We start from the raw sequence: 25,503 nt of genomic DNA on the forward strand, positions 1-25,503 counted from the left end.
GGCAACCTTGAACGATCAAATGGGTCAAGAATTTCACATTTTTCTTATTGGTTGTCGGAACGGGCAAAGGGGAAAATATAGAGGAGCTATTTTTATTGACCAGTTGAGCGCCGTTCTGAAAACTGTTGAGGATTAAAAACTCTTGTCCTCTTCTATTCTCCTCCGATTCTCCTTTTACACCCAGCAGTGAAGACCAATCGTGGACCGTGAGGTAAGAGGTTTATCAGCTGTTATTGTAGAATGGGGAAGCAGAAGGAATTTTAAAAGAAGCACAATGTTAACCCGGGGCGGCACACTGGTGCAGCGGTAGAGCTGTTGCCTGATAGCCAGCCGCCAGAGACCCGGGTTCGATCCTGACCACGGGTGTTGTCTGTGGGGAGTCGGTACGTTCTCCCCGTGACCGCGTGGGTTTTCTCCGGGTGCTCCGGTTTCCCCCCAAACTCCAAAGACATACAGGTTTGTAAATTAATTTGCTTCCGTTAAAAACTGTGAATTTTCCCTAGTGTGTAGGATAGTGTTAATGTACGAGGATCGCGGGTCGGCGCCAAAGGACCTGTTTCCACGCTGTATCTCTAAAGTCTAAAAACTCAAGCAGAGACTTCAGTTCTGAGATTTTTTACTTTATACCTAAAGTTCTTAATAATAAATACAAGCTAAATTAATGCTGAACCGCATACTTCCAATTCTTAATGTGTATGTGTATATATATTAACACAAGGCTGACTTTGATTATAATTACCAAGGTCTCAGTCCCTTAATGAGACTATAATGAGAGAGTAGGCAGCAACAATACAATTGTAACATTTCAGAGCTGGGGGACTTAGATTATAGCTTTGCTCTGAGCTGAAGTTATACATTACATAACACCATCATGAAGCATCCTGATAATCACTCATCACTTTGAGTTAGTACACTCTGTTATCCAATTAGATATTGCCAACCAAGTTATATTATCATTTTCAGTTCGGGTAGTGGCATGAAGGGGTCAACAGGATAGGGGGTGGGTTTGTATAAGGAATGGAAAGACCATTTGTTTGGATGTTTTGGGATGGTTTTGGTAGGGTGGGACAGGTGATAGAATGGTAAAATTGATATTTTGCACATGGATGCGTAGTAAGATTTTTACTGAACTGTAAGCCAAAACATAACTTCACTGTAGCTGGGCACATGTGAAAATAATGTACCATTCAACCACTGAATAATCAATGGATCAGTTGTTTTGATTGTGGATATTAGTAAATGAGGGTGGCACAGTGGTAGAGTTGCTGTCTTACAATGCCAGAGACCCGTGTTCAACCCTGACAACGGGTGCTGTCTGAATGGAGTTTGTACCTTCTCTCTGTGACCGCGTGGGTTTTCTCCGGGTGCTCCAGTTTCCCCCCACATTCCAAAGACGTGCAGGTTTGTAGGTTAATTGACTTCTGCAAATTGTCCCCAGTGTGTAGGGTAGAACGAGTGTGTGGGTGATCGCTGGTCAGCATGGACTTGGTGGGCCACTGGGCCAGTTTCCACGCTGTGTCTCTAAACTGAACTAAATGTTTGGATGGTAAGGCATGACTAATTGGTGTTTGGGAAATGATGTCTGGGTAATCTCGATGTTGGTGATTTTGGAGCAAGATCAATGGGTTATGGCTCAGAGCAGGGGTAGGATGGATTAGTGCTAGAAAGTTGGCCAACAAGAATACTCCTCTGCTGTTAAAACGGTTCTATAATAGTGGCTAAGGAGGGTTGTTTCCATAAAAATATGGTTTGCTGCCCTGCCTGGAATAAAAGGATGTACCTTCAGAAAGGAGATGAGGAGGAATTTCTTTAGTCAGAGTGTAGTGATTATTTGGAATTCATGGCGACAGGCAGCTGGGGAGGCCAATTCATTGGGTATTTTTAAAGTGGAGATTGACTTTCTTGATAAGCAAGAGTGTCAAAGCTTATGGGGAGAAGACAGGGGAACAAGAATGAGCGGAAAAGATAAATCAGCCATGTATGAATGGCGGAGTAGACTTGATGGGCCGAATGGCCTAATTCTGCTCCTATGACTTAAGAACATGAAATGCTCCCACTAGAAGCAGATCAGTGGTTCAAATGTGATTCCTGTCCAGAAGTACCTGATTACATTTCTTCAGTGATATGAAACAGAGAAATGCATTATCCAATATCAAGGCCCCCCCTGCTGACAGACGTTTGGCATGTACCCAGGCAGGTCTCAGGCTGGGATAGCGTGACAATCTGTACTGGCGCCAATTGACTCCTGGAGCATGATTTTACAGCATTGATTTTCCCGAGGCTACAGAAACAACACAGTGCGGCACGACATAAGCACTGTTCTTGGGTGGCACAGTGGTGCAGCAGTAGAGTCGCTGCCTGACAGCGCCAGATACCTGGGTTCAATCCTGACCACTGGTGCTGTCCGTACGGAATTTGCACGCTCTCCTCGTGACCATGTGGGTTTTCTCTGTGAGGCCTGGTTTCCTCCCACACTCCAAAGGTTGTAGGTTCGTTGGCTTTGGTAAAAATTGTAAATTGTCCCTAGTGTGTTGGATAGTGCTGGTGTACAGGGTTATCGCTGTTCGAGGCGGGCTCGGTGGGCTGATGGATCTGCTTCAGCGCAGTATCCCTAAACACTAAGAAACACAAAAACCAGTGAAACTTATTCTAGAGTGGATTACCATCTTGGATCTGATCCTTGCTTCCAAAACTTTCTTCTGCCCAATCCTTGACTCGCAGTTGCCATCCACAATTCACAGAGTCAGATACACAGAAGGGAAACTGGACTTGTTTTGGAAACGAATGGTAGGTGCAATCTATAAATAAGATAAACACAAAGTGCTGGAGTAATTCATTAGGCCAGGCAGCATTTCTGGAGGAAATGGATATACTGGAAGAGGGAATGGGGATGGGAGTGGAGGAGTGGAGGGGGGGGGGGGGGGGGGGGGGAGAGAGCTGGGGGCTAGAAAAGTCCAGGAGCAATTGGGGCCAGCAACTAATGATCTCAGGCAGGGTGGTGCCCAGGTAGGCCCATTGTTGGCTAGGGAAAGGTGTTATCCCAAGAGGGATACAATGCGGTGAACTGTGGAACTGGTTAAGCAACTAGGGTGGAGAAAGGGGGGAAGTGGGGAGGAGAAGGGAGGGGAGGGGAATGTAGGTGAAAGTTACTTAAAATTAGAGAATTCACCGTTCAATATTCGATCGAAAACTGTGTAGGAAGGAACTGCAGATGCTGTTTTAAACTGAAGATAGACGCAAAAAGCTGGAGTAACAGTGGGCCAGGCAGCATCTCTGGAGAGAAGGAATGGGTGACGATTCGGGTTGAGACCCTTCTTCAGACTGAAACGTCACCCATTCCTTCTCTCCAGAGATGCTGCCTGTCCCGTTGAGTTACTCCAGCTTTTTGTGTCTATCTTCGATCTATAACTGATGCTTCTGATGCAAGTGGCATGCCAGGTTTATGCTGCCTGTTCATTTACATGGTTGCATGGAGCCACTGTTGCATGGTTATTTGTTGCTGCCTCAATAGGAGACACAATATCCTGGGTGTCTGCCACTACCTGAAGTGAGCTCGCAATTCATAAAGGACTGGGAGTCAGTGGCAGTGGATGGTGCTCATTGGCACTCTGCACCTCGATCAGATGTGGGAGACACGCTAAGACTATTTGGTTAACCTCTCAGTGCAATCTGACATCTATATATTAAAACTCTCGTTTGTTTGTATGTTTGTTTGTTCCTGAACTACAGCCAAAACAGTATACGATAGCGCAACAATTTTAGGCCCACCTTACTCACCGTCGTCCCTTTGGTGCTAATGGAAGAAGTTTCATTGAAATCGGTGTTATATTTTTTAAGTTATTCACATTTTAAAGTTTAAATCTATCTCCTAGGGAGGGAGGGGGAGGGAGGGAGGGAGAGGCAGAGGGAGGTAGGGGGAGGATAAGGGGGGTTGAGGGGGATGGTGTGGGGGAGGGGAAGGGGGAGGAGAAGGGGGTGGGGGAGGGTAAGGGGGGTGGAGGGAGGAGGGAGGGAGGGGGCAGAAGGGAGGGGAGAGGGAGGGGGAAGAGAAGGGGGAGGGGGGGTTGGGGAAGAGGGGAGGGGGGAGTGGGGGAGGAGGGAGTGGGGGAGGAGAGGGTGCTGCACTAATGCAGGAGAGGTTTGGGCCCAATGGGTCCACTTAACCAGTTCCACATCGCCCGGCGCGGCTCGGCCGCGGGACTTAGCTGCGCACGGCTCGGTCGCGGGGCCTTCAATCGCCCGGCTCGGCCGCGAGACGTTTCAGCGCCCGGTGCGACTCGGCCGCGGGGACTTCCATCCCCTTGCGGGGACTGTGCGGGTCGGTCGGGGACGAGTTGTCTGTCCGTGGGCGTGGGGAAGAGAGTGGAAGTTTTGTTGCCTCCATCACAGTGAGGGGGTGTTTGGAGTCACTGTGATGGACGTTTGTGTTGGGGTCATGTGTCTTGTGTTCTTTTTTGTGTGTGACTGCTATGTAGTTTCGTTCGGTACCTTGGTACCGAATGAGAAATAAAGCTCTGTTGAACTGTTGAACTGTTGAACTGTTGAACTTGGTCTAGTAGATTTAATTTTTACACAAAGGGTGGTGGGTGTACGAAACGAGATGCTGGCGGGGGTAGTTGAGGCAGGTACTGTTGCAATGTTTAAGAAATATTTAGACAGGTACATGGATAGGATGGGTTTAGAGAGATGTGGGCCAAACGTAGGCTGGTGGGACTCGTGTAAGCTACAGGGAGTTGCAATCCCCATACAGTTGCACTATCCTATACACCACGGACAATTTACAATTTTTAGCAAAACCAAATTGACCTACAAACCTGTACATCCTTGGTGTGTGGGAGGAAACCAGAGCACCCGGAGACAACCCAGGCAGTCACAGGGAGAAGGTACAAACTCTGGACAGACAGCACCCATCGACAGGATCAAACCTGAGTTTCCGGCGCTGTGAGGCAGCAACTCTACCGCTGCATCACACAATGAAGGTAACATGAAGACTGACGGAACACTGGGCACTGACCTGAAAGATGCTCTATGTATGGTCACACACTGACCAGATATCAAGTGCGTAGAGTCCACTTCACTTTCAGTACATCTCAGAGTTGACATGCGGAGTGCAGCCAGTGACATCTGAGAAGTCAACGGCTCCCTGCTTCACAGGGTAAACTGCAGTCCTTGTGAAGTGAGAGGATTGCTGTGACTGCTGCCCTCTGGCAGTAAGGATTGAAATACCATGAGTGCTCTTTCAATGGAGAACGTCAGTGACTGCCTGTATGCAGGAGTCAACAGCTACCTGAGATATTGAAAGTATGTCTAGATTCCAATTTTTAAATGGCACTGGCTTGAAATTACTTTATGCCAAATATTCCTTAAATTTAGTCACTGTCTTAAATTACTTTATGTCAAATAGTCTTTCAGGGTTAACTAGATACTGAGTAAGGCGGCACAGTGGTGCAGAGGTAGACTGGGTGCCTTACAGAACCATGACCCGGATTCAATCCTGACTAGGGGTGCTGTCAGTACGGAGTTTGTATGTTCTCCTCGTGACTGCAGGACTATTCTCCGGGTGCTTCAGTTTCCTCCCACACTCCAATGACGTACAGGTTTGTAGGTTAATTGACTTTGGGAAAACAAAAATGCTAATTGGCTTGGTATAATTGTAAATTGTCCTTTGTGTGTGTGGGATGGTGCTAGTGTACAAGGTGACAGCTGGTCGGCGCGGACTCAGTAAGCCGAGTGGGCATTTCTGCGCTGTATCTCTAAAGTCTAAAAGCAAAGTCTAAATCAGAGTGAATCCACATAGGAAAAGAACATTTACAAACGACCTGTCCTGCATGAAGAATTGGGAAGGGAAAAGCTAGATTTTACAAAGGAATGCCACACACATCTATACAAATCCAGACATGTATAAAAATGATGAACAGTTCTTGTAAATATTGCGTAATTGTGAATGTTTGTGATTTAAAGCAAATTGAGTTTTATTAATTCTTTGCTCCCTTTGCAGCCAGGTGTGTCGAAAAATGAAGGAGTTACAATTTTTCCCCCAATATTACCTTTTTTACATTTGCCAGATTTTCAATTACTACAAGGCCACCAGCATAATCAAGGACGAGTCTCATCCTGGTCACTCCCTCATCTCCCCTCTCCCATCACCGGGTGGCGCCAGCAATGGCTGCCATGCCAACAGTCTGTCTGTCCTTTCCTTCTTTGTGTTTAAATAGTATGTGTTAAATGTATGTTTTTAGTGTTCTTTAGCTTCTTTTATGTGGGGTGTGGGGGAGGAGTTGGGGGAAACTTTTTCTAATCTTTACCTCGACGGAGATGTGATTTTCTTCCATATCGTATCTCCGTCCGCACTACCGCCTAATTTCGAGGAGTTGGCGGCCTTTGCTGGAGACCGACGTTTGAGAGCTCCACCGCGGGAGCCTTTGGACTTAACATCATGGAGCCCGTGATCCCGTTGCCATGGATCTACCTCGGAGCTCCAACCATGGGTGCTTGCGGACTTAACATCACGGAACCCACGGTCTCCGGTCAGGGTCCGACATTGGGAACTCCAAGCCACGGGAGTTTTGACCGCCCTGACGCGGGAGTTTTGATCGCCCTGACATGGGAGCTTCGACCGCCGGCTGCGGAAGCTTTGATCGCCCCGACGGATGGTTCGACTGCCCCGACCGCAGGAGAAATAAAGAGGAAGAAGCTTGGACCTTTTTGCCTTCCATCACAATGAGGAATGTGGGGAATCCGCTGTGGTGGATGTTTATGTTAACTTTTATGTAGTTGTGTGTCTTGTTGCTTTTTTTCCCGTATGGCTGTATGGTAATTCGCATATCACTGTACCTTAATTGGTACACGTGACAATAAAAGACCTTTGAAACCTTTGATGTGTGAAAACACACATCTCCAGAATCAGGGATAGTTTCTTCGCAGCTGTGATCAGGCAATTGAACCATCCCACCAGAGAGCGGTCTTGAGTTACTGTCTACCTCATGATGTTAGCAATAAAAGAGGTGTGTGGGAGGGGGGGGGGGGTACAGTGGTGGTGTTACAGGGATGGGATGACTGGGAATGGAAGAGAACCAACATTTCCTCCCATGCCTTTGACAAAGTGTCAACATATCAATTATACATTTAATAAACTGTTCCAAGGTAGAGTAAGTAGCTGTGATGGTAACATGTAGAACTCAATTTCAGCTTCTCGTGACTTCATGTGGGCAGCACAGTGGCACTGCTGGTAGAACCACTACCTTACAGCACCAGAGACCCAGGTTCAATACTGACCTTGGGTGCTGTTTGTGTGGAGTTTGCACGTTCTCCCTGTGACTGCATGGGTTTTCTGTGGGTTCTCTGATTTCCTCCCACATCCAAAGTCTGTGCAGGTTTATAGGTTAATTGGGCTGTGGGAATTGCCTTTAATGTGCAGGGAGTAGATGAGCAGGTGGGGTAACATAGATCTAGCGTGGCCAATGTGTGGACTTGCTATGTTGGATGCTGTATCTCTAAACTTTCAAGGCTGTTTTAATGAAGTCTGCATTGATTCAAGATGGTCAAAAAATGGACTCCATACAATCCCAGCATAATGCTCTCAATGACAGGAAGAAGCAGACAAAAAGTTGGTGACACAAGGAAGGTCCCACAGGAAGTTGTCTCAAAGTGAGCAACATAAAATGATTCCCTCATTCCTGGATCCAGAGCAGCAGCAATTCATTGACAACAAACACATTCAGGCTAAGATCATTTTCACCCATGGATGCCCAGTGCTATCAGAATTGGATGCAATCACATTAAAATAAGTGCATACAATGTTTATACAATGTTTGTAAACCAGCATCTGCAGTTCCCTGCTCCTACAAATCATTCTGACTGTCTATGTTGTTGGCAATTTCAACACACAGAAATGAAAGAACTCAGCCTGGTCCATAACAGGCACAGACCTCAGCACCATTGAAAGTATCTTCATGAGGTGCTGCCTCAAGGAGGTGCATCTATCAGCATGTATCATCATCATCTGGACCATTGTCCATCTCACCTTAAATCTATGTCCTTTAGTTTCATGGAGTCATAGGGTCATACAGCGTGGAAACAGGCCCTTCCGCCCAACTTGCCCACACTGATCAACATGTCCCATCTGTACTAGCCCCACCTGTCTGTGTTTGGCCCACATCCCTCTAAACCTATCCTATCCATGTACCTATTCTTAAACCTGCCCTAACTACCCTCTCCGCCAGCTCGTTCCATACACCCATCACACTTTGTGGAAAAAAGTTTACCCCTCAGGTTCCTATTAAATCTTTCCCCCATCACCTTAAACCTATGTCCTCAGGTTCTCGAGTCCCCTAATTTGGGCAAAAGACTGTGTGTTTACCTGTTCAATTCCTCTCATGATTTCGTACATCACTATAAGACCTTTAGTCAATAGACAATAGGTGCAGGAGTAGGCCATTCAGCCCTTCGAGCCAGCACCGCCATTCAATACGATCATGGCTGATCACTCTCAATCAGTACCCCGTTCCTGCCTTCTCCCCATACCCCCTCACTCCGCTATCCTTAAGAGCTCTATCCAGCTCTCTCTTGAAAGCATCCAACGAACTGGCCTACACTGCCTTCTGAGGCAGAGAATTCCACACCTTCACCACTCTCTGACTGAAAAAGTTCTTCCTCATCTCCGTTCTAAATGGCCTACCCCTTATTCTTAAACTGTGGCCCCTTGTTCTGGACTCCCCCAACATTGGGAACATGTTTCCTGCCTCTAATGTGGCCAATCCCCTAATTATCTTATACGTTTCAATAAGATCCCCCCTCATCCTTCTAAATTCCAGTGTATACAAGCCTAATTGCTCCAGCCTTTCAACATACAACAGTCCCGCCATTCCGGGAATCAACCTAGTGAACCTACGCTGCACGCCCTCAATAGCAAGAATATCCTTCCTCAAATTTGGAGACCAAAACTGCACACAGTACTCCAGGTGCGGTCTCACCAGGGCCCGGTACAACTGTAGAAGGACCTCTTTGCTCCTATACTCAACTCCTCTTGTTACGAAGGCCAACATTCCATTGGCTTTCTTCACTGCCTGCTGTACCTGCATGCTTCCTTTCAGTGACTGATGCACTAGGACACCCAGATCTCGTTGAACATCCCCTCTTCCTAACTTGACACCATTCAGATAATAATCTGCCTTTCTATTCTTACTTCCAAAGTGAATAACCTCACACTTATCTACATTAAACTGCATCTGCCATGTATCCGCCCACTCACACAACCTGTCCAAGTCACCCTGCAGCCTTATTGCATCTTCCTCACAATTCACACTACCCCCCAGCTTAGTATCATCAACATTTCTACTCTGTATAAAAGGTTATGACTATTATTGACCCTATGCATGCCTCTCATCCTTTACATAATTCTATCAGGTTTTCCCCCAACCTCTGACAATCCCAAGAAATGATCAAATTTTGATAATGATTTTATACTGTTGGAAGATAATTGACTTCCCTGAATATAAAAAAATATTTGGTATATTGTAAGGTCACTTTGAGAAGATAGCCACACAAATAGGTCTTCCAGGCCCGTGAATTGGGATCTGTACCAAACTACATTCATGAATAATATGACAATGGCACTATACTAGGAAATATTACACTAGATTCTGTTGCTCATTGGATTTTAAATAGTATAGTGAAATAAATGTAATTGTCACCCAGCCAAGATCTAGGATTATCTTTCATAAAGTTCATCTCCTGATGAGTGTTTAAATTTGGAAATTTCAGTGTCACAATTATTTATTGGAATTGCTCGGTAAAGATCATATTAAATTCTAGTAGCTAATTTTATTGAAAGGCTGCGAGATAACAAAAAGTCTTATGTAACTCAATCTGTTTAATGTGTTAGTGTTACAGGCACTTCAGTGACATTTCCTTCTTATCTAAAATGTAAGGTCCAGGCCATGTAAAGTAATCACAGATTTTTACGTACGTTTAGCTGAGTGCCCTGTTATCAGTGTTTACTGTAGTGTGGCCACCACACAATTAGGAGTGAGGTTGCAACCTGACAACGTCTTAATTTCTTTCTTTCTTTATTCCAGCCCTACTGCCAAAATGCCTGAAAATGTGTAAGTATAATTAACGTATCACAATAATAATAACTGATAAAAGTTCTAATCTTTAAGATTTACAATAACATTTGCGTCTTTTCTCCATTATTATTCATACAGACGAGAGGTCAGTTCACTTACTTCTTTTGAAACCTTGCATTCATTTAATTATTTCCTCCTGCCTGCAGTTTACTCTTTCATACTAACTCACAATTTGGTACTGATCTGTGTGTGTGTGCATGTGTACGTGTGTGTGTGTGCATGTATGTGTGTGTGTGTGTGTGTGTGTGTGTGTGTGTGTGTGTGTGTGTGTGTGTGTGTGTGTGTGTGTGTGTGTGTGTGTATGTGTGTGTGCATGTGTGTGTAATGTTTTCACGATAAACCTTTCTAAGGAATATTAACAAAAATAAATCAATGGACAGTGATATTGAATTTCTGATTGTTGTAGAAAAATATAATGATGACTTGCATGTTAGTTATAACCAACTTGTAGCCTAATTGTTATGTTCTAATAGAAGTAGTGTTTTCTTTAGTTTTTGGATTGGTTTGTTTCACAGTGATGGCAACACTTACCAGGATTATTTTCTCATCAACTTACAAAATGTGCTGATGATAAATTTGTTTTTTTAATACACAGATGTTGGAAGAAAGATTTATTGTAATCTGTTGTCTAATGTACGGAGCAGTAATCATTGACTTAACCTTGGTACCAGTATTTAAATACATATCGATTAGATAGGAGAAGGCCAACGAGCCCTTCAAGCCTGCTCTGCTATTCAATAAGATCTTTGTTAATCTGACTGTAACCTCAACATTACATTACCACCTACCTGCGATAATTTTACACACCATTCTTTATCAAATATCTCTCTACCACTGCCTTAGTAATGTTTAAAAACTCTGCTTTCATACTCATTAAAGGAAGTTCTAAACATTCACAAACTAATGAAAGGAAAAATATCATCTCTGTCTTTATTGAATGACACCTTATTTTAAACATTGGGTTCTAACAACCAAATAAATCATTCTATCCACATCTACACCCCCAGGATCTTATATGTTTCAAGCAAGTTAACTCTCACTCCAGTGGATACAAGCCTAATCTGTCCACTCTTTCCTCTAAGGTAACTCACCTATCTTATCAAATTGTGAATGGCCAAGATAGAGTTGATGTGGAGAGGATATTTCCACTAGTGGGAGAGTCTAAGATCTGAGGCCAAAGCCTCAGAATTAAAGGATGTTCCTTTATGAAGGAGATGAGGATGAATTTCAGAGGGTGCTGAATCTGTGGAATTATTTGCCACAGAAGCCTGTGGAGGCCAAGCCAATGGGTATTTTTAAGGCAGAGAAATAGATTCTTGATTAGTACGAGTGTCAGGGGTGATGGGGAGAAGGCAGGAGACTGGGGTTAAGAGGGAAAGATAGATCAGCCGTGATTGAATGGAGGAGTAGGCTTGATGGGACGAATGGTTTAATTCTGCTCCTATCACTTATGACCTAATGAACTATCACAAGTCCTGGTCAGCTATATTTTCCCTGAACAGCTGCCAATTTGTTAAGATCCTTCCATTAATAAGGACTCCAGGTATGGCCTCACCTATCACCTTAATAAAAGAAGCATAACCTCGCTACATTTGTTATAATTTCTCTGAGAAGTAATGTTCTGTTGTACATTCTCAGTATTTGCAGTATCTACATATTGGTTTGCTGTTAATTATCCATAAGGATACCAAGAGCAGTTTGCATTGCACAGATCCACAACCTTCCACCATTTAAACAATATTCTTTTCATTTTATTCTCCTGCCAAAATAGGCAATTTCACATTTTATTTTATTAATCCCTAGGGTTGCGGAGGAAAGAAAGTTAGACTCTTCCAGCTTTCTTTCTCCCCACCCACCTCAATCAGTCTGAAGAAGGGTCCCGACCCGAAAAGTCACCTATCCCTGCTCTCCAGCGATGCTGCCTGACCCACTGAGTTACTCCAGCACTGCGTCCTTTCATGTATTAGCTAAAAAATATTGAGTGATTAATTCACTGGCAATTAACCAGTTTTTCAATTTCTCTATAGAAAAAATCAAAGATTTCAGCATCTCGCAAGCTCATGCTTAAGGTAATCTTGTATAAATTTGAACATTTTCATTTGAATTAACCACAGGTGTACCTCAGTAATTTTCACACAAGGGTGCTTGTCTTCACCCAATCTTCCTTCAGTGAGGTGATTATTTTAGTCCAAAAAATGGGTTTCCCTTCAATGCAACTTGTCTCACTGTAGGATGGGCAACAGTTGAAGGACAAGTACGCCTGTTATTTCTTCTCCTCTCAGCTGCTTTTTGCCCTTTATCAATAAGGACATGCATTGGAGAAAGGCCACATGATACCTGGTGGCAAAAAGATGTTTCCTGTATATATACAGTCTATCCTCATTATTACAGACCTCTTTATAACGGAGTTTGGTTATAAACGTCGCCACAGTAATCAGACACCACCATCTCTTTGAGAACACAGTGGGGAAGAGGCTGCACAGTGGTGCAGAGGTACAATACAATATACAATACAATATATCTTTATTGTCATTGTACCCAGGGGTGCAACGAGATTGGGAATGCGCCTCCCATACGATGCAATAGTTTAATTAATTTAGACAACAGCAACCCAACGGGACAATTGTAACAGTTTTAGACAGGATAAAGTGCAAGTAGATCTGTGCCGGATCACTGTGCGATGTGACCATCCGGCTCAGCAGGACCGGTTCATAGCAGCTATGGCCCTGGGGATGAAGCTGTTCCTGAGTCTGGAGGTGCGGGCGTAGAAGGCCTTGTATCGTCTGCCCGATGGAAGGAGTTCGCACAGACTGTTGCAGGGGTGTGAAGAGTCTTTGTGGATGCTGGTGGCTTTTCTGAGGCATCGTGTGTTGTAGATGCCCTCCAAGTCTGGTAGCTGTGTTCCGATGGCCCTCTGAGCTCTATGGACTACCCGCTGTAGAGCTTTCCTTTCTGCCTCCGTGCAGCTGAGGTACCACACAGGGATGCCATGCGTTAGGATGCTCTCTATGGTGCAGCGGTAGAAGGTCGTCAGCAGCTGTTGGGGTAGACCAGACTTTTTCAGTGTTCTTAGGTAGAACAGTCTTTGCTGTGCCTTCTTGACCAGCGCAGCAGTGTTATTGGACCATGTTAGGTCCTCCGAAATGTGAGTGCCCAGCAACTTGAAGCTGGACACTCTCTCCACACTGTCCCCGTTGATAGAGATCGAGGCATATTCCCCGTTATGTGACCTACGGAAGTTGATGATCAGCTCCTTGGTCTTGGTGGTATTTAGGGACAGGTTGTTATCCGAGCACCAGTCCGCCAGGTTCTGCACCTCCGCTCTGTATTTTGTTTCATAAGAGTTGCAGCCTTACAGAGTTGCTACGCCAGAGACCCGGGTTCGATCGTGACTACGGGTGCTATCTGTGTGGTGTTTGTACTTTCTCCCTGTGATCACGTGGGTTTTCTCCAGGTGCTCCGGTTTCCTCCCACACTCCAAAGAGCTAAAGGTGTGTAGGTTAATTGGCTTCGGTAAAATTGTACATTGTCTTTAGTGTGCAGGATAGTGATCGGTGCGGACTCGGTTCTGTTTCTGCACTGCATCTCTAAAGTCTAAAGTAAACACAGGCTGCAAGTTACACAGTGGAGATCATAGAAATTGACAATCAATTGCTCTGAGCGACACTTATGCACTGATACTCGATTAAACAATGTAACAAACATACGTTAGTATTTTTAGCTTGCAGCAACATAAATACATTTTTAGCTATAACAAGGGTTATCTGTATCTCAAAGACTAGTTTTTCAAAACCTTCTGTATGTGGAAGATCACATTATACATTATTAATGGGTGGCACGGTGGCTGCTGGCCGGCATGGACATGGGGCCGAAGGGCCTGTGCCTGCACTGTATCTCTAAACTAAAATAAAATAAACTAAGCTAAACTAAACTCACTCGATCTAAAACAATCTCTTTTAATAGCATTTCTGAATCCTTTACTGTCTCTGATTTCTAGAATATTTGAATGACTAGGCTTTTCAGACAACTTTATCATGGTTTTCTGCCAGTTTAAGTCAGTTGTATATAATGAAATCCCTTGTAGCCGTTATAACCTTTGATGTCCTTGACATTTGCATGAGTACCTACTTAAACAGTGACACATACTCTACCAGCATTTATCAGGATTTACCATATGTTTTAGAACAAGTATAAATAACTCAGGTATTTTTGGCCAACGCACCAAGTTCCAGTCTTTTACACCAGAACTATATTACATTTGTACAAATAAAAACAACACAGCATTTAAAGTGTGCGATTTATCTTAGAAAACACAGTAATTTTCCTGCCAGCAGTCAATCTTTGTTTACACCATTTTCTTTTCAACGTGACGGATTACTAAAATCAGAACTTGTTGTTCAGGGCAGGGCGGGAAATAAACAACTTTGTGTTTGCTCTCTAGAGCATGTTGCTGGCAAAGGCTAAAGAGGAATTAGAGCAAGAAATGATGGAAAGAGATGAAGAAAAAGAAAAGTTTCTTGGAGAACGGGTCCCCATAATAAAAATAGCAGGGCTGTCCTTCAGCCAGCTGCAGGTACGTTTACCCTTTTATTTTGAAATGCAATGAGTTTTAATATGATTTTGATATTAAGAAAAAAAAACCTTGAAATTATGAGGATCTATCAAAGAAGTGCAGACTGCAGAATTTGGACTCATTTTCCATTTGGTTTCCACACGTTGGACAAGGTCTTTGTGACATAGGAAACACTGAATTTCTTTCATTCGCGTTTAATTTGCTTTCCTGGGTTTTTGTTTTAATTTTAAAAATAAACTTTATTCAGAATAAAAAATATATGCGTATTCTCTATATGTTCAATAGTATCATACTCAGTAGTTTTCATGCCTATCTTTAAACAAAACACCCTTGCCACTGATGTGGCCCTCTGGAATGAAATCCCTTCCCCTGTTTGAAGGGTTTAGTTTAGTTTAATTTAGTTTAGTTTCGAGATACAGCGCGTAAACAGGCTCTCCGGCCCACCGATTCCGCGCCAACCAGCAGCTTTGACTGGACTCTGCCCCTCAATGTCCAGTAGAGGAAGGACCTTAGACTATGATGTTATTTCCTTATCATTGCTGGTTGGACCAATCCAGAGATAACTCTGCACTTCCCTCTCTCAACTTCTCCATATTTCTCCTCCTTTTTGTCACACCTTAAAATATCACTTTCTGATACCTTTGTTCCTCTTCCTAGCATTAGTGTGATGAGCTTAGTTTAGTTTAGAGAGACAGCATGGAATCAGACTGTCTGAAAAAGGGCTCAACCCAAAACGTCCCCCGTTCCTTCTCTCCAGAGATGCTGCCTGACCCGCTGAGTCAATCCAGCATTTAGTGTCTATCTTCAGTGTAAACCAGCATCTGCAGTTCCTTCCTACACATTTCTCCTGTAAAAAAAAAACTGTTTTCCAATGGTAGTAAGCATTAATTTCTCTTATACACTTGGCATCCAGAATCCAAAATGCTCAACCCGTGACAAATATTCTCCTGCATGTTAAAGATTCATATAAATGAAAACATGAAGCTGTCATTGAAAAGGAGAATGGATTGTTAATAATTAATGTTATGTTTTTGCTTCTGAATTTTGCTGCAAAACCAACATTGGCTTCATCAAAATCTCAGGAACTGTGCAGCGAACTTCAAGAGAAAGTACACATCGTGGACGAGGAGCGGTATGATTTTGAGGCCAAGGTGCTACATAACAAGAGAGAGGTATGGCATCCGTGGTGGGTTCATCACCCTCACCCTCACGCTGTTGCAGGTTCCCCTTCAGAGACACTTGCGTTTCGACGAAAGACAGTCTTTGAACAGAAGATAGACACAAAAAGCTGGAGTAACTCAGCGGGACAGGCAGCATGCCTGGAGAGAAGGAATGGGTGACGTTTCATGTCGAGACCCTTCTTCAGACTTTGAACAGAACTGAACTGAACGATAGTTTCAAGTTAAACCCAAAGAGCTTGAGTAACTCAGCAGTTCAGACAGCATCTCTGGAGGATATGTTTCTCAGTTATAGTTCTAGAGATACAGAGTGGAAACAGGCACTTTGGCCCACCAGGTCCGCGCCAACAATCACACCCATACATTAGTTCTATCCTGTGACTGATCCCAAACCCGCCCTCCTGTGAAATCTTCATTATCCTCCTCATGTCCCCATCTCTGATGCAAAATAGATGGTTCCGAAGAAGGACTCTTACCTGAAATGTCATCTGTCCATCCTATCCACTGATAATAGACACAAAAAGCTGGAGTAAATCAGCGGGACAGGCAGCATCTCTTGAGAGAAGGAATGGGTGACATTTCGGGTTGAGACCCTTTTTCAGACTGAAGAAGGGTCTCGATCCAAAACATCACCCATTCCTTCTCTCCAGCGTTACTGCCAGTCCCGCTGAGTTACTCCAGCATTTTGTGTCTATCTTCTGTTTAAACCAGCATCTGCAGTTCCTTCCTTCGCATCCTCTCCACAGATGTTGTCTGACCCGCTGAGTTCCTCCAGCGCTATGTGTTTTGCTCAGGATTCCAGCAACTGCAGTTTCTTGTGTCTCTGCAGCACTTAACAGCACTTGCCTCACCTCCCCCCCCCCCCCCCCCCCCCCCTCATCTCTTTACACCCACCGCTTCCTCTTTCCATTCTCGGTCCTGATGCGGGTAAAATGTTCACTGTTCCTTGACGGCCACAATCGAGAGTCGTTCCACTGATGGACATTGAGGGGCAGAGTTTGGTGGGGACACCCCTCTAAACAGCCCGACTGACCAAGATGGCCGAAGCCAGGCGACTCTTTGCATCCAGAAGTGGATCTGCTATCATTTGTTACAATCGCTCCACACGTTTAAATCTTTATTTCTTTACACTGTGGCTATCTCGATTGTAATCACGTATAGTCTTTTCGCCGGCTGGATAGCATGCAACAAAAAGGCTTTTCACTGTACCTCGGTGCATGTTACAATAATAATAAACTAAACTAGGGAAGATATATGACCACAAGGAACTACATCTATGGTAAGCATGTTTCCTATAAAGATAGGTACGAAAACTACTGAGTATAACACTATGGGGGTGGCATGGTGGCACAGTGGTAGAGTTGCTGCCTTACAGTGCCCTCCATAATGTTTGGGACAAAGACCCATCATTTATTTATTTGCCTCTGTACTCCACAATTTGAGATTTGTAATTTTAAAAAAATCACATGTGGTTAAGGTGCGCATTGTCAGATTTTATTAAAGGCCAGTTTTATACATTTTGGTTTCACCATGTAGAAATTACAGCTGTGTTTATACATAGCTCCCCCCATTTCAGGGCACCATTATGTTTGGGACACATGGGTTCACAGGTGTTTGTAATTGCTCAGGTGTGTTTAAATGCCTCCTCAATGCAGGTACAAGAGAGTTCTCAGCGCCTAATCTTTCCTCCAGTCTTGCCATCACCTTTGGAAACTTTTATTGCTGTTTATCAACATGAGGACCAAAGTTGTGCCAATGAAAGTCAAATAAGCCATTATGAGACTGAGAAACAAGAATAAAACTGTTAAGAGACATCAGCCAAACCTTAGGCATACCAAAACCCACTCTTTGGAACATCATTAAGAAGCAAGAGAGCTTATTAATCGCAAAGGGACTGGCAGGCCAAGGCAGACCTCCACAGCTGATGACAGAAAAAGTCTCTCGTTAATAAAGAAAAATCCCCAAACACCTGTCCGACAGATCAGAAACACTCTTCAGGAGTGGATTTGTCAATGACCACTGTCCGCAGAAGACTTCATGAACAGAAATACAGAGGCTACACTGCAAGGCCAATTCAATCACCTAATTGATCTGAACCCAATTGAGCATGCCTTTTATATGCTGAAGAGAAAACTGAAGAGGACTAGCCCCCAAAACAAGCAGAAGCTAAAGATGGCTGCAATACAGGCCTGGCAGAGCATCACCAGAGAAGACACCCAGCAACTGGTGATGTCCATGAATCGCAGACTTCAAGCAGTCATTGCATGCAAAGGATACGCAACAAAATACTAAACATGACTACTTTCATTTACATGACATTGCTGTGTCCCAAACATCATGGTGCCCTGAAATGAGGGAACTATGTATAAACACTGCTGTATTTTCTACATGGTGAAACCAAAATGTATAAATGTACAATGTGCACTTGAACCACATGTGATTTTTTCTATTTCAAATCTCAAATTGTGGAGTACAGAGGCAAATAAATAAATGATGGGTCTTTGTCCCAAACATTATGGAGGGCACTGTGTAACGCCAAAGACACGGGTTTGATTCTGTCAGGTGCTGTCTGCATGGAGCTTGTACATTCTCCCTGTGACCGTGTGGGTTTTCCCTGGTTGCTCCGGTTTCCAACATTCCAAAGACGTACAGGTTTGTAGGTTAATTGGCTTCCGTGAAAGTTGTAAATTGCCCCTAGTGTGCAGGATGGTTCTAGTGTGTAGGGATTGCAGGTCGGCGTGGACTCAGTGGGCCGAAGGGGCAGTTTCCACACTGTTTCTTTCTAAACTCTCTCTAATCCCTGTGGGAAAGAAAACTACAGATGCTGGTTTAAATCGGAGGTAGACACAAAATGCTGGAGTAACTCAGTGGGTCAGGCAGCATCTCTAGAGAGAAGGAATTGGTGACGTTTCAAGTCGAGACCCTTCTTCAGACAGATGATGGGTGACATTTCGGGTCGAGACCCTTCTTCGGACTGAAGAAGGGTCTCAATCCGAAACGTCACCCATTCCTTCTCTCCAGAGATGCTGCCTGACCCGCTGAGTTACTCCAGCATTTTGTGTCCACCTTCTCTCTAAGCCCTCCCGAGTAGAGAATGTGTGAAGATTTAGGCTCAAAAATAGTTAATAGGTTGAATTTTCAGGTGATTATTTAGGAGCGTGTGATGCACTGGAATTACTCATAAAAGGTAACTGTGACTTTAAGGTTACAATCTCATTATATATAATGTCATGAGACTGGTGGCTCTGTGAGTTGCAGTAATTGCCAGAGAAGCTTGTCAAACCAGTCTGGAGAGCTGCTTGTTGTAAACAAGTTCACCGCCTGCAGCCTTGTGAGTTTATGCAGTTCCTCACGCATAAAGACGCCAGAGGCAGCAATTTAAATTAGTATCAGAACACACATATACACGCACACACGCACACACGCACACACACACACACGCGCGCGCGCACACGCACACGCACACGCACACGCACACGCACACACGTTACGTTAAAAGCTGAAATATCTTAAACACTGCAGGATGTTGATGACTTTACAACTGTAGTTTAGTTCAGTTTAGATATACAGCGCAGAAACAGGCCCATCGGCCCACTGAGTCCACACCGACCTGCGAGCCCCGCGCCTTAACACCATCCTACACATACTAGGGACAATTTTACATTCATACAAAGCCAATTAACCTACAAACCTGTACATCTTTGGAGCGTGGGAGGAAACTGAAGATCTCGGAGAAAACCCACGCAGGGGAGAAAGGGGAGAACATACAAACTCCATACAGACAGCCACCATAGTCGGGATCGAACCAGGGTCTCTGGTGCTGCAAGCGCTGTAAGGCAGCAACTCTATTGCTGCGCCACCGTGCCACCCTGTGCCGTGTACTTGCAAGTTCCAACCAGAAAAGGACACAAAGCGCTGGAGTAACTCAGCGGGTCAGGCAGCATCTCGGGAGAACATGGATAGGTGCTGTTTCGGGTCGAAACCCTTCTTCACATTTCTTTAGTCCTGCATCAATGGCTCCTTTTTATTCCACCTATTCCCCGCCAGGCATTGTCCTGTCTCTCCTCTCATTTAACTTTTTCCCACCCCCCCCCCCCCCTCCATCACAATCAATCTGAAGAAGGGTCCTGACCCAAAAAGCCAGCTATCCATGTTCTCCAGAGATGCTGCCTGAACTGCTGAGTTACTCCAGCACTTTGTGTCCTTTTGTGTATTAACCAGCATCTGCAGTTCCTTGTTTCTAAGTTTTAACCAGGCTAAGCACTAATTTAAACAAAATACAAACATTCAGGAGGAATTCAACAGGTCAGTCAGCATCTGTGGAGGGAATGGATAGGTGCCATTTCAGGTCAGGATCTTCTTCAGACCACTAATTCCCATCATCTACTAGATTTAGATTTTAGATTTAGAGATACAGCGCGGAAACAGGCCCTTCGGCCCACCGAGTCCACGCCACCCAGCGATCCCCGCCCATTAACACTATCCTACACACTAGGGACAATTTTTACATTTACCCAGTCAATTAACCTACATACCTGTACGTCTTTGGAGTGTGGGAGGAAACCAAAGATCTCGGAGAAAACCCACGCAGGTCACGGGGAGAACGTACAAACTCCGTACAGACGGCGCCCATGGTCAGGATCGAACCTGAGTCTCCGGCGCTGCATTCGCTGTAAGGCAGCAACTCTACCGCTGCACCACAGTGCCGCCCCAAGATATTGGTGCAGGGTGCAGTATTCCTGCTTATTACCTCCTTGCTGACCTCTGCCGCCTAATGGAGGTTGCATAGCAACCTGCCTCCCAGCCCGGGCGGCCGCCATTGGTGGAGCTGGAGCACGTGGCCGTTGGCTGGGTGAGGTCACGTGGGGCACGGGGCAGTGACGTCACCTTGTCCCGTATTTGGGAGTGACATAGTTGGCACCCCTATTCGATCCTGACCTTGGGTGCTGCTTGTGCGGAGTTTGTATGTTCTCCCTGTGACCGCGTGGGTTTTCTCCTGGTGTTCCATTTTCTGCCCACATCCTGGACGTGTGAGTTTGTACATTAATTGGCCTCTGTAGAATTGTCACTAGCGTGTTGGGGATGGGTGTGAAAGTGGGACAACATATAACAAGTGTGAACGGGTGATTGATGGACGAGCTTTCGATCAATAAATCAAAGTAGGCCTTTGTTTGACCAACGAATGCAATGTAGCATTTATTTTTTGTCTGACTCTGCTTTCTGTTTTTTTGTCTAACATTTAAGATCCAGGACCTGAGTCTGAAAGTTTTTGATCTGAGAGGGAAGTTCAAGCGCCCCACCCTTCGTCGGGTCCGCGTTTCCGCTGATGCTATGTTGAGGGCTCTGCTGGGTTCCAAGCATAAAGTGTCCATGGACCTCAGAGCCAACCTGAAGTCGGTCAAAAAGGAAGATTCAGAAAAGGTACAAGAACAAACAGCAACCAGAGAAAAGTCTCGTTACCCATTCACCAAGGAAGATATACGGCCATTTCATAGAACATAGACATCTAACATAGGACATAGACCTCGAACATTGGACATAGACATCGAACATAGGACATAGACATCGAACATAGAACATAGACATCGAGCATAGGACATAGACATCGAACAGAGGACATAGACTTCGAACAGAGGACATAGACATCGAACATAGGGCATAGACATCGAACAGAGGACATAGACATCGAACATAGGGCATAGACATCGAACATAGAACATAGACATCGAACATAGGACATAGACATCGAACATAGAACATAAACATCGAACATAGAACATAGACATCGAACATAGAACATAGACATCGAACATAAAACATAGACATCAAACATAGAACATAGACATCGAACATAGAACATAGACATCGAACATAGAACATAGACATCGAACATAGGACATAGACATAGACATCGAACATAGGGCATGGAACAGTACAGCACAAGAACAGGTCCTCCGGCCCACAATGTCCATGCCGAACATCCAAGACCTTCACTCATCTACCTGCACATAACCAATATCCCTCCATTCCCTGCCTACCCATATGCCTTTCCAAATGTATCTCCTTCAACTGCAACCACTGGCAGCACCTTCATGGTACTCACCACCCGCTGTGTAAAAACACATCTATATACTAAAACTCTCGTTTGTTATCTTGTTTGTGACTGAACTTCAGCCAAAACGGTACACGATAGCGCCACAATTTTAGGCCCACCTTACTCACCATTGTCACTTTAGTGATAATGCAAGTAGTTTTATTGAAATCGGTGTTATATTTTTAAAGTTATTCACATTTTTAAGTTTAAAAAGAGGGGAGGGGGAGGGGAGGAGGGGGGAGTGGGGGAGAAGGGAGAGGGGAGGGGGGGTTGAGGAGAGAGGGGAGGGGGGAGGACAGGGTGCTGCACCAATGCAGGAGAGGTTTGGGCCCAACGGGTCCACTTGGTCCAGTCTCCTTTAAACTTTGCCACTCTCACCTTAAATCTATTTCAGTGATACCTTAGTAGTTTATGGATAATTGGAATATACTTGTCCTCTCATTACTTCCCATGATTGAATGCCGTGCATTGGTAACTATTATTTGCACCCTGCTTCAAACTGAGAAAGCCATTTACTGGGGGCACTTTGAAGAATTAATACCAGGACTTAAGTTCAAATCCTTTGTTACAATTCCACATGCCTTTATTTCGGGGGGACTTCCAGGGAGGATTTCAAATGCTCTCTCATAATTTTGTCAGGATTAAAGGAGGTGCCAGTTGTCGAAAATCGGTGGTAGACCTGTGTTTATAGTTGGCACTTAATTCTTTTTTTGCTTAACTGTAAATGTAAAAAGATGATATAGCCTAGTTTATAATGTCATTGAATTTCAGAGCCAGCCTGTATTCAAAAAGGTTCAATAACTTTACCTTCAGAGGCCACACTTCAGAAGTACTTTTGGATAACTTGAAGTTGTGAAAGGTGCCCTTTTATAGATACATTCATCAACCTTTCATTCTGAGGTTGTATAAAATCAGTGGTAGCTCACTTTATAGTCATAGAGTAGAAACAGCCCTTCAGCCCAGCTTGCCCATGTCAACCAACATGCCCCTTCTATACTAGTCACACCTTGTTAGGCCCATATCTCAAAAACCTGTCTTATCCATGTAGATGACTAAATGTTTCTTTAACATTGCAATAGTACCTGCCTCTACTACCTCCTCCAGCAGCTCGTTCCATTCACCCACCACTCTTTGTGTGAAAAAGTTACCACTCAGATTCCTATTAAATCTATCCCCCTCACCTTAAACCTATATCCTCTGGTTCTTGATTCCCCTACTCTGGGCAAAGGACTCTGATCTACCCGATCTATTCCTCTCATGGTTTTACACACCTCATCCTCCTGCGCACCAAGGAATAGAGACCCAGCCTGCTCGACCTCTCCCTGTAGCTCAGACACTCGAGTCCTGGCAACATCCTTGTAAATCCTCTCTGCACCCGTTCCTTCTGTTGGGTAAAATGGGAGCGTTAAGACATTAACACGTTTCCTTTGTGATTAAAGCGACTGCTGTTGACAGGTGTTGTATCCCACCCTTAGGAACGTCCAGCCGGAGTCAGTGACTGGCGTAAAAATGTGGAAGCAATGTCCGGAATGGAAGGCAGGAAGAAAATGTTTGACGCTGCTAAAGCCCCACCTGGGCAGTAAGTATGGAAGAGCATTAATCTTCTTAATTACGTAATGTTTCTCGGCTGTGCCATGAATATCTGAATTCTACGTTGTACGAGTTCAATGCAGAAATTGCCTTTTAAAAATACGTAGAAAATTGACCAGTATAGCACAGGAATAGCTTTCGGCTCACAATGGCTCTGCCAAATGTGGTCTAGCTAAATTAATCCCGTCTGTCTGCATGTGCTCCATGTCCTCCAGTTCTATACATATAAGGATAGAAGAAATGTGAACCGTGAAGAGATAGATGGGAGAGACGGATGCAAATCCAGGATGGGCACAGGGAAGAGAGGAGGGGGGGGGGGTCAAAGGGACAGGGCATTAAAAAGGGCAGGGGGTGGGGGAGTGTTGTTGTAGGTCAGTTACCTTAAATCGTCTCAGGTGCGGCACAGGAATATATTCACAGGAATGTGAGTACATTCAGCCCTCGCTATAACGGACCACGGGGAGGGGGGGGGGGGGACACGGGGGGGGGGGGGGGTGTCTGGTATTGCCGCATGTCTGCTATAACCGAATGTCATTGGTGAATATTAACTCGTTTAACCCACGGCTGGGAGGGAAGAAACGCGGCATCGCGGGGCGGGGGTTAAACCAGCGGGAATTCACAAGTCGGGGAGCCGCAGAGCCCCTGGCTCGCACACGGTGCACCAGGGACGGGCCCGGTACTCACGCCACCTTCAGGCTGCTCGCTCTCTCCGCTCCCACGACCAGAAGCTCCCGCCACACGGTGTAACTGGGGGGGGTGGAGGTGCCACAGGTGCTTCAATCCGCTGTAACCAATGGGCGGCACAGCGGTAGAGTTGCTGCCTTACAGCGCTTTCAGTGCCACAGACCCGGGTACGATCCTGACCACGGGTGCCGTCTGTACGGAGTTTGTACATTCTCCACATGAACGCGTGGGTTTTCTCCGAGATCTTCGGTTTCCTCCCGCACTTCACAGATGTATGGGTTTGTAGGCTAATTGGCTTGGTATAAATTGTAAATTGTCCCTAGTGTGTGTAGGATAATGTTAGTGTGCGAGGGTCACTGGTTGGCACAGACTCGATGGGCCGAACGGCCTGTTTCCAAGCCTGTCTCTAAACTAAACTAAACTAAACCACAATCCGTTGTATAGATGTCTGTTATTGGGAGGATTTACTGTCTATGTTATCTTATGATCAATAATGAGCTTTGGAAATTGCATAATGACTTCTCCTCTCATGCATTTTAATTCTGTTTACCTTTCAGATAATTTTACTTCAAGAGGTTCAATTCAAGATACATCCTTTCCCAATATCCCTAGCTTTACATGCTCACATTTCTCTGCTTTTGAAGGTGTCCAGAATCCAGAAAGAAAACACTGGCCACACCGGATGATAGACAATGAAGAATTCTGTTTTAAGACAATAAATGTAAAATGAGTTAATTAACTGTGATGTTCTGCATCTCCTGTAAATTCAAATGAAATAAAAGTAAACTTACTGCCTGGGTGAAGAGGTTAACATCAGCCTCTCATTTGAACGTGATTAATTTATTTAGCTGGCTGGCATTTAGATTCATAGAGTCATATTGCACTGAAACAGTGTATTTAGCCCAACTCGTCCAAGCCTACTGAGATGCCATCTAAGCTGGCCCCATTTGCCCGTGTTTGATTTATCTATATACTAAAACTCTTATTTGTTTGTTTGTTTGTTCCTGAACTACAGCCAAAATGGTACACGATAGCCTGGCAATGTTAGGCCCACCTTACTCAATGTCGTCCCTTTGGTGCTAATGGAAGAAGTTTAATTTAAATCGGTGTTATATTTTTAAAGTTATTCACATTTTAAAGTTTAAATCTATCTCCTAGGGAGGGAGGGGTGAGGGGGCGGAGGGAGGGGGGAGGGAGGGGGCGGAGGGAGGATAAGGGGGGTTGAGGGGGATGGAGTGGGGGGGAGGGGAAAGGGGG

General features: G+C 44.7%; 1 protein-coding gene across 1 annotated transcript; it reads left to right on the plus strand.

The window, feature by feature from the left end:
* Positions 1-432: 432 nt before the first annotated feature.
* tnni1b (troponin I type 1b (skeletal, slow)) lies at positions 433-25,037 on the plus strand. The gene is made up of 8 exons (XM_078420367.1): positions 433-456; positions 10,077-10,103; positions 12,155-12,196; positions 14,569-14,700; positions 15,783-15,872; positions 21,123-21,299; positions 23,448-23,551; positions 24,804-25,037. The coding sequence occupies exons 3-8, from the start codon at positions 12,188-12,190 to the stop codon at positions 24,805-24,807; spliced, it is 516 nt and encodes a 171-aa protein (XP_078276493.1). The 5' UTR covers positions 433-456; positions 10,077-10,103; positions 12,155-12,187; the 3' UTR covers positions 24,808-25,037.
* The last annotated feature ends 466 nt before the right edge of the window (positions 25,038-25,503 follow it).

The sequence above is a fragment of the Rhinoraja longicauda genome, chromosome 24, assembly GCF_053455715.1.
Source record: "Rhinoraja longicauda isolate Sanriku21f chromosome 24, sRhiLon1.1, whole genome shotgun sequence".
In the NCBI taxonomy this organism is placed as follows: Eukaryota; Metazoa; Chordata; class Chondrichthyes; order Rajiformes; family Arhynchobatidae; genus Rhinoraja; species Rhinoraja longicauda.